The sequence below is a fragment of the Triticum aestivum genome, chromosome 3B, assembly GCF_018294505.1.
Source record: "Triticum aestivum cultivar Chinese Spring chromosome 3B, IWGSC CS RefSeq v2.1, whole genome shotgun sequence".
Lineage (NCBI taxonomy): Eukaryota > Viridiplantae > Streptophyta > Magnoliopsida > Poales > Poaceae > Triticum > Triticum aestivum.
In genome coordinates this window covers 559,053,236-559,063,388 of record NC_057801.1, presented here as the reverse complement: position 1 = coordinate 559,063,388, position 10,153 = coordinate 559,053,236, and the positions used below count along the sequence as shown (strand labels likewise).

The window sequence follows — 10,153 nt, the reverse complement described above, 5'->3', positions numbered from 1 at the left end:
TTTCAACGATGAGTAATTTAAATTACTTGTCGCACGTATTGATGTATCTAGATATAGGGAGTACCATCTAAAAACAGACACTAGATATTTTTGAAAACAAGCACATGTAGAGAGATTGCATGTGAGGAATTAAACACTTTTAGGGAAGAGGGCGCTTGCACATGCTCTCCGTGTTCAGCAACCATAGGGATAAAAGAACTCTATAAAAAAATCCGGTAACAGGCCAGTAACAACATAAAAATAAACAAAAATACGTTTGTTTTTTGTATCGAACTGCATCAACCTAGTTTTTGGATTTGATTGGAAGGGCAGAATAAACCGCACTTCGTTGCTCCTAGCTGTTTGCTCATGTCATGGGTCATGGCACGAAAACAGAGCATGGCAGGAGAACAGAGGATACAGATCCGTACGTATATTTTTCAACGCATACTACTAAATCCTAACTGTCACGTACAGTAACCGTCCTCGCCACAAAACCGGGTGGCTAGTTTTTAGCCAAGTACTAGCAACTCTACACCATCAGTTGAAATTAGACGGTAGTCCCGGCATGAAAGAGAGCTAGGCAGCAAGCGAACAGAACAACAAGATGTACTCATCTGCTAAACTGCAAATGGTGAACAGTACATCTTATGGTCTCCTTGACAGATTAAGGCATTGCCTTCCATATTCCTTGCTTGCACATTTTGCCTTCGTCCCAACAACACCGCAAAATCCTCGTTAATTCCCAACCATGGCACTTTTCTTGTGAGACCCAAGCATGGGATCCAGTACGGAATTACATGTGAGCCACGGTCACCGTGCAGCGTCCCGCTGTCTTTTGAAAGATTGTGATGCTGAACTCCCTGGTCCAGAGCTGTTGCGGCCAGGATGCTGCTGCGACTGATTAAATCTACCAGCCGGGGCCCTTGATGACCTAATATGCCCTGAACCACCCCCTGGATGATTAGATGACTTCTGATGATGAGGTGCATTGGGCGGTACGTCCGATAGCAATGACATAAGGAAACCGCCAGGCGGAATAAAACCAACTTTCCTTCCCTCAGCTGATCCGCTAGCATCTGTTGAGCTCTGACCTGAACCATGTCTTGTTGCCAAATTACCAGGCAAGCCATCATACGATAGGATACAAGCAATCGCATACATCGTTGCTCCAAGAGCAGGCGGGAGAACATCCTGTGGATGTTTCACCTGTACAAAACATCATTTCATCAGAAAGTAGACAAAAGTAACAAACTTCATATGCCTCTTGACAATTTGACGGGAAGGTGACAACATATGATCCACATGCTCTATCCCAAGTGTGATAATTTGTATAGCTATATATTTCTTAGTAAAGATTCTGCATTACAAGCAAAATGACAAGTATTTTAAACAATTGTACAGACCAGAAGCGGGAAAAGCTGTGCAGAATGGATTGAACATAAGTTCGATAATATGCCTGAGAGATGATGCATGAAACTTTATGGGACATCAGACGGAAACCAGAGCAAACTATAGAGAACTGTTCCCAGATTAAATTAGAAAATGTGATAACAAGATAACTGAATCTTACTTTGAAAAGAATAGCAGATGCTAGGCGTTCTCGTAGGCAGTATATTTGAGCAACATCCAGAGCAGTAGCATCAAATCGGAGCCACCGATCAACAACAACTGAAACAGTGTTGTCGGGAGAAGACATAATCTCTTCCTTTTGTTGTCCCAGAGTGCTTTTTCCCGCTTCATCCCCACTGGAACCTTCATCATCCTCATCACTTACATCATCAGGTGGAGCAACAGCTATTTCTGTAGCAAGCAGAAGTAAAGGATATGATCCAACAACTGAACAGTTCTTTACATACATTCCGCCATCACCTCGAGTGATTTCATCAAATACCATTAGTGGATTCCCAGACGATTTATTAAATGACAAGTTAAAGTTGGAAGAATGCGGGTGTAATCGAACTTTGGCACCACTTGCTGTTTCCAAAACTGCCCTTCTAGCATTTTTGCGAGGAGGGAGCAATCTTCCTACCATTGGGTAAGCGCCAGCCACAAGGACAGCACTAATGATACCTACCAAAGTTGCAAGAAAACCGTCAAATTTAAACATAACAAGGCTGCAAAGCAAGATTTGAAAATGAATATAGAAACCAGTGCATGCATTAAAAGTAGCTTTACTACAAACAAAAATGTATGTAAGCTTCTAAATTAGAACAAGATTGATCTGAAATACAATACAAAATTCTGTAATGCATTAAACTTGTGATTGGCATAAGTAACAACTTTAAACTCAACAGAACCAGGTAACTAAATCACATATATACAATATGATGTGACTGCGAGATTATCTTATTCAAACTAATGCGTAACCATGGTTTGCATGATGTAATTACCAAGGTTTAAAAAGGATGTGATGCCTATGTTTGAATAATAAAGAAATTTCTGCAAGATTGTAATTCTTCAAAGTACCAACGCATGCAGCTTTCTACTTAAATAGCCACAGAAACCTCCACACACTTCAGAGAATGGAAGCTTCTCTTAAGTGGTGAATCAAATAACCTGCTGCATATATAAACATATATATATCCTTGTACGTATTACCACTCATATTGCAAAGCAGGAAAAGGACACAAGGGAACCAGATTATATGCAGTGTTTCATAACTCCTGTTTTCACAAAAACTTGAGTACCTGGAACTTTAGCATTCAAGCTGCAGGCAGATGTATCAGCAGGAAGAAATCCTCTTTGAGTTAGTTCACTGTGAAGTTGTTTCCTCATACTAGACAACATATTCATGGTGTTTGAAGCTACGAAGTACTTTGAACAAAACAAAGCTTCTTGTCCTTTCACTTTGGCACACGTCCAACAATCAAATGCTGCTACAACAGCAAGCTGGTCACTATATCCACCATATAATGAAGCAAGCTCAACCTTGGCTGCAGCAGCCCTTTTTCTCTCATCCGGAGCCATAGGAAGGACGAAAGGATCTCTATAGTCTGCTGCACATGCCAATGTCAATGCAGGATCAAGGCAGTTCATCAATATACCAAACAGGAGCATCTTGCTTGTGGATGGATGGACCGGGAGAGAACCTAACTTTTCACCCAAATCTGTCAATTGTTCATTTTGAGTTAAAGCACCAAGATCCTGAAGCACAGTAATAGCATTTTTTACAGTCTCTGTAACTGGAGGATCCAAGGTCTTCTTTAAGAAGTCTGCTATTTTAGAGTTTGGATCAAGCAGTTTGACCTGCACCACAAAAATTGATACAAGAAACAGTTGTCAGTGATAACAAGGTAATCTTGTTGGATCAAGCAGTTTAACCTGCAACGCATGTCATTGCTGCCAAGTGTAATACTGAGGAGCATTGTGTTTACTTTAAACATTAGGGACAACAGAAGTATTAGTTAGGAGCCTAGGACTGTACCTGCAAACACAGCTCTTCAATAGGCATCCTCTTAATTTCAGGAATTTGGAATTCTGGCAATGAGGCTGCTCGAAATCTAGAGTAAAGATGATAGCAAGTTCCTGGCTGACAACGACCGGCACGTCCTTCACGCTGTCTTGCATTAGCTCGAGATACCCAAGAAGTATGAAGTGTAGACACATTATTGTATGGATCATAGCTTTTCTCTTTCATCCTCCCACTATCTATAACAAATACAACATCATCAATTGTTACTGCAGTCTCCGCTATGTTGGTTGAGAGAATAATTTTACGAACCCCTGCCGGTGCACGTTTGAAAACCTTTTTCTGCTCTGAAGATGGGATCATGGAATGAAGTGACAGTACAAGAAATTTTGAAGAATCCCGAAAGGAAGAAGCAAGTAACCTCTCCCGTGTTTGATTTATATCTTCCCAACCAGGAAGGAAGACTAAGATAGCTCCTTCATTGGAGTCAGTACATATTTTTCTAAGCAAGCGTTCTATCAGCACAGTATCAATGTGTTCTGGGTTGATAGTTGCCAAGTATTTCTTAAGCAGCTCGTTTTCTTCAGGTAATTTTGCAGGACTACAATCCATATGTTTCTTAATAACTTCATAAGCCTCTACCTGATTCTCTTGCTGTGCCCAATCTAATGCAGATTTTCCATCATGATCCCGTGCAGAACAATCCACACCAAATGATAGAAGCATACAGACATCCCCAAGCTGACCCTTCCTGGCAAAAACCATCAAAGGTGTCACACCAGTCTCTGAATGTTGGTAGTTGAAGATTTCTGGGTTCTGCTCTATAGAAATAAGCTCAATGAGAGGATCAAATTCATCACTGACTAAAGCTATGCTAATTGCTTCATCCATTGAGCTTTTGTAATCATCGGTTAGCACACTGTCAAGTCCCAGATCATTTGTTTCAGGATTAAGATGATTATCACCTACAGATTGCAGAATAGAAAGCACATCCTCCAAATAGAAAGTTTTGACCTGTCAAAAATGTAGTTGTCAACAAAGCTTTCAGCTAACTAAAGATCTACAGCCACATAATGCAAATGTAGAGTGTTACTAACCGGATAGGTATGGCCTGGGACTTGAATAACCGGGCATCCGTTGAAATATTGTGAAAACCGCTCAGCATCAATCGTTGCACTCATGAGCACCTGTTAATTGCATCAGTGAATTCTTGTGACCAAGGAAACATGCCCGGACAAAATTTAGTATTTGAGATATGGCAATAGTGAGTTGGATTTTCTAAAATCTAGTCGATACTTGAGTTGTATAAAATTGACCTACTTTATCAACGAGAATAATAAATTACAAAGAAGATAATTCTTACCAAATGAAGATGAGGATATATCGGCAGCAAATCTCTACACATAATTGGTCGGGAAATATTATTAGAGGATTACAGTGTGATATTTATGCAACATATGCACAGATTTTGTTACAAAAATACCTCAAGATAGCCAGCATGAAATCGGAAAACCTATCCCTTTCATGGATTTCATCCTGGAGAATCAAAGAGAGTATTAATTCAAATGCAATATAGAACAACACAAAGACCAATATATACATCTAAAATGATTCTAGTGAAGTATTAATCTAATGAAATGGCTAAGTGCAATATGTGGGCAAGCTGCAGTTCTGCAACAATGTTGTAGGTTCGCTATGAACGATAGAAAGTTCGTACAAATTCATATATTAGGAAAAGACAAACACTGACAAAATTATATCTGAAGCTCACAAACAATCTGTTTCATGGTTAATTTGCGAAGAACTTGCCTTGGACTAACAAGGAGGCCCCATGGAGACATTCCTTTCTTGATAATACCAAAATATATAATAATATGTGGTACATGTGGAAGGGTGTAAGGGGAGTACTAGTAAACAGGTAAATGTTGAAAAGCGAGTTTTTTGCCACTGCTGTTCCCCACATGATATCATCGTCATCGACAACAACGTCTTATACCCTAGAAAATACCTTGGTAATCTGTACAGCTTTACCGCTATACTCCCTCCGTTCACAATTCGTACAAATTCATATATTAGGAAAAGACAAACACTGACCGAATTATATCTGAAGCTCACAAACAATCTGTTTCATGGTTAATTTGCGAAGAACTTGTCTTGGACTAACAAGGAGGCCCCATGGAGACATTCCTTTCTTGATAATACCAAAATATATAATAATATGTGGTACATGTGGAAGGGTGTAATGGGAGTATTAGTAAACAGGTAAATGTTGAAAAGCGAGTTTTTGGCCACTGCTGTTCTCCACATGATATCATCGTCATCGACAACAACATCTTATACCCTAGAAAATACCTTGGTAATCTGTACAGCTTTACCGCTATACTCCCTCCGTTCACAAATATAAGATGTTTTGGATATTTCAATATGGACAACATACGGACTAAATGAGTGAACAAACACATTAAAATGCGTCTATTACATCCAAATCAGAAAAAAGGTGGAACATCTTATACTCCCTACGTCCGGAATTACTTGTAGCTCAAACGGATGTATCTAACACTATTTTAGAGCTAGATACACCCGTTTGAGCGACAAGTAATTTCGAATGGAGGGAGTATTCGTGAACAGGGGGAGTATTTACTAACATCAAACCTTTCCTTGCAGCATAACATAACAAGAACATGTCACACCTCAAAACACAATTGTGTAACCAAGATATTTGAAAGTTTAAGAACAAAATATTATTACCACAATAATGTGTGTTATCCCCATAATTACATCATCAGCCGCGCGTTGCCTCTTTGAAATGTTAGTTACTCTGCCTATCAACACCCTCAAGAGAACACCATTTGTGCAGAACATGATTGACGAATTCTTCCCTCCCTTCGACTCCAAACGTATCTATAATCAAAACACACAATAGAATAAGACCAAAAAGGAGCCCATATCAACATATATTGCATTTTATTAAAAAGCAAAAATGGATGAGATATATATACATTAAAGAGAAGATCTAAAAATTCCCAAGAAAATTACTTTTTTTAATTGTTTGGATTGCTTACCACATGTGGCAAAATTACTTGAACGAAAAGAAAATGATGTTCACAAAAGCCCCATTGTTTGGTAAAAAATAGAAGGACCTGGACTTATTTGTGGGTGAAGTTATCCAACTTCAGCGGTTTAGCCATCAAATGGTCCAACAAAAAATACATCTGATGACCACAAGGCACAAGGGTAAACTTATCTAAATTCATATTTAGAAGGACTTTCACATTATCAAAAATATCATAATAGTATAGTTGTATTTGCACTGCAATGTAAATTAACTAGCTGAATGCCCGTGCGTTGCCACGGAACAACAAACTAAGACATACCATATGCATTGAGCATGGAAACCTAACAAAGGAGTGAACGACGGAGAATGGATTGTACACATACTTAAGCAATTCAATCTGACAGCGATTAATCCATCAATATAGCTTTAGTGTCACTGTTGTTGTGTGAGCCGCACAGTGCTCAGCCTGCGTGGGTTTACCTCTAAAACACAATCACGTATTGCGCAATATTGGGCTTGAGCTTGGCAACCTCTCTTGCTGAGTTCACAAAAAAATCATCCAACGATTACGCTACACACCCATCTCGCCGAGTCACTCTGTTCTATACACACCCTCCCTGCATCACTTCTTGCCATGAAAAAAATAATAATTGATTTGGCCGATGCAATCACTCATTTTCATCGGGGCTGAAGTAATAGGGAAGCCCCGTGGCAGTTGCTTCAGGAGTGGTAGCGGGGAAAATGTGGGAGTTGGATGGATTGTGGGGGCACAGCAAGGAGATGACGGCGACGCAACGCGTGGTGGCCAAGAGGAAGCCGTTGAGGTGGCTGCGTGGGCGACCACAAGGGACACGCAAGCGGGATGGTACGTAGGAGGTCCAAGCGAGCATGTTGAATTGAAGTAGGTGTTGGCCATGTGGTCCCCGCCGGCGGACAACATAAACACGCCCTTGGCTAGGATCATGGAGAGCATGACGTCACCCGGCAACCGGAGGCGAGCTAGGCCATTAGAGGGTCATAGCCAGTCCCAAACGTCAGCCTCACCTGCTCTATTGTGCCATCGACCTCCGCCGGCACTGCCACCACTGCCTCTGCCTCTGCCTCCGCCTCCGCGGGAGCGTCCACAACAGGCGAAGCAGATGACAGCGGGGGTGGTCGTGGTTCGTCAGGTATGGTCAGGTGGGGTGCGCCCATACCGGCAATTGGCGGGGCTGTGCACTTGCACCGATGCATCTGCTGCGGTGGTAATTGGATCGGGTGATGTGCGGGCTGCAATGCGCGGCAGCGATCGGACCGTGCACTGTTTTTTTCCTTCCAAAATCATGCGCTGGTTTTTCGGTGAGGGAAAAAACGGTGTCACATGAGGAGGTGGGGGTGGGGGGAATCAACGAAGCCAAAATCACGACCTACAAACACCAACTCCCCTTTATAGTAGATATGATCAAGTTTAGTCTCAGGGACAATCCGAAAACAAACTGGGAGTGCTTTGAAATGGCTACAGTTTAGCAAATTCGATCGACAAATGGACTAAAGTGAAATTCTGAAAAATTAATATACCTTGTACCCAACTGTGTCACCAACAGTCTCTCCTCTTTCAACAGAAATTCGTTCAGCAACTGTATAAGACACAGAACAGAGCATAATTTACATCAAACCAACAGATAAAGGGCAAAAGAATTAGAAGCAATGGCCTATGACATAACTAATAGTAAGAACAGGAAATGATCAATGGCCTATGACATAACTAATAGTAAAATTACCTGACATAGCTGATATCCGCCGAGGTTGAGTACAAATGATCTTACATGATTCACCCTTGCCCCACACATGATCTAAGATATATTGTGGAACCTAAGTAAGAACGGAAAGATAAATGAGATGGAAAAAGAAGGAAAAACACTAGCACAAATCACAATCAAGATTTGTTTTCAACGATTCGTATGCACGAAAACAAATTTGAACTTAACCAGTCTTTTAGTATGGAGATGTTATCATATGAATATGAACCAAGTCAAACCCAGGAACATGTGAAGCAAGTTTCAATAGACAAAATACATTATCTACAACTAAAGACTGCACTGTAATACATTACGGACATGGATTAGAAGAGACTGTTTTTTAAAGACCATAGGAAATATAATGCATCCTTTGAGTGGCATAAGACCACTCAATTCTACATAGAGAACTGCAGATACCTAAACTATGAGATATTTGCACAAGCACAAAGAGTGCATATTGTTGGGACGAGCATAGAACAAGATTGAATTGAAAGAAAATAGGGAATGGACTAGACCAACAAACCAACAATAATAAGTAGAATTTCCGAATTAAATGCGGGAAAGAATCAGAACTTAGACCTGGGTAGTTTTACCGCAGCCTGTTTCTCCAGAAATAAGAACCACCTGATAGGAAATACAAGAGGATCAAATTGCATCACCAGATGCCAGGGGGAATGTCCATTTAGCGAAGGATAGTAATGAATTAATCAAATTAAATAAATAGACAGGAAAAATAACGGAATAAATATCCACTACTTTTTGTGACAGTTGTTATTACTATTTAATAAAAGAAGCTATGGTACAAGACACTGGCAGATTATCGGCAATTCTGGAGTAAAAATATGTAAATCTAGACTATCTTGATATTAAACCTGCCGCCGATGGGAAAAGACATAACCAGCAACCAACTTGATCCAATCATCACACTAAAGCTAGTTTGGAGCAACCTCATTTCCAAGTTGAATTATCTCCTTCGACAGTTTTGCAGTCTTGCATATTTAAGTATGATAAAGCTTTGGCACAAAGAACAATACCTGGTGATTTTCTAGGGTAGAAGAAATGTGATCTTTGAATGATGCAATAGGAAGTTTGGATCTGCCTTCACCGATCTGTATACATGTGTGCAACTTTCAGCACCAACTTAAAAATACCACATATGCCAGGTAAAAGGGAAGAATTCTGGGACTGGCAAAATTAAATGGTGAAAAAAGGAACATATCAAGCCAGAATATACAACCTTCCTCAACTGTCTGGTATCATTTAATTTAGACGTAAGCATCTTGACCTTCTTTGCTATATCATGTTTCTGCATAGCTGGCCTGGAAAAGGCCGTATCTGTCTTCCATAGAATTTTAGCAGCCTTATCGCCAGGATTCTTGACAGCGTCACCATTCAATTCAGCATCATCAGGAGGATAGTGTGTAAACAGATCTAGCAAAACCTGTCTTGCTTCTTCGGAAAATCCAAGTTTGCTAGGGCCTTCTTCTTTAACAGCCCCCTGCGTGTTTTTTGTTTTGTAAACAGAAAGGCATCGTCGTTCCCCATACCTATGGTTAATGAATAGAATTCAGAATAAACACCAGATAAGAAGTTGAACTGCAAATATATAGGTCAACATGAAGATTGATGAAGAGAAGATAGATCAAACATAGTTATAGAGCAAAATGCATCCATTATAGTTAGGAACTAACTCACCCTTTACTCTTTGATATCATGCCCATCTTTTTACACATAGCATGGACCGCTGCCCGCTCTTGATTGGTAAGACTAGGTTCGAATGTGTGCACTGCAAATTAAAAATGTGTAGATTTTACTTCTCTGCTCAGAGTATAACACAAAAGAATATCATGCATGCTTCAATAAAGGACAATACAATAAAATAAACAGAAGATACCAGCGGTAGAGGTGGCAAATAATACAACAAGGAGA

General features: G+C 40.2%; 1 protein-coding gene across 1 annotated transcript in view; it reads right to left on the bottom strand.

The window, feature by feature from the left end:
• Positions 1 to 241: 241 nt before the first annotated feature.
• LOC123070902 (DExH-box ATP-dependent RNA helicase DExH6) overlaps positions 242 to 10,153 on the bottom strand; it is an 11,261-nt gene continuing 1,349 nt past the window's right edge. The window contains exons 2-15 of the mRNA XM_044494312.1: positions 9,920 to 10,010; positions 9,462 to 9,771; positions 9,259 to 9,333; positions 8,804 to 8,848; positions 8,207 to 8,297; positions 8,004 to 8,062; positions 6,140 to 6,292; positions 4,875 to 4,927; positions 4,755 to 4,788; positions 4,489 to 4,578; positions 3,407 to 4,405; positions 2,670 to 3,228; positions 1,553 to 2,052; positions 242 to 1,188 (exon numbers count right to left, since the gene is read on the bottom strand). Of these exons, the coding sequence (XP_044350247.1) occupies positions 793 to 1,188; positions 1,553 to 2,052; positions 2,670 to 3,228; positions 3,407 to 4,405; positions 4,489 to 4,578; positions 4,755 to 4,788; positions 4,875 to 4,927; positions 6,140 to 6,292; positions 8,004 to 8,062; positions 8,207 to 8,297; positions 8,804 to 8,848; positions 9,259 to 9,333; positions 9,462 to 9,771; positions 9,920 to 10,010 (3,455 nt within the window). The 3' untranslated portion in view covers positions 242 to 792. The remainder of the gene's footprint in view (positions 1,189 to 1,552; positions 2,053 to 2,669; positions 3,229 to 3,406; positions 4,406 to 4,488; positions 4,579 to 4,754; positions 4,789 to 4,874; positions 4,928 to 6,139; positions 6,293 to 8,003; positions 8,063 to 8,206; positions 8,298 to 8,803; positions 8,849 to 9,258; positions 9,334 to 9,461; positions 9,772 to 9,919; positions 10,011 to 10,153) is intronic.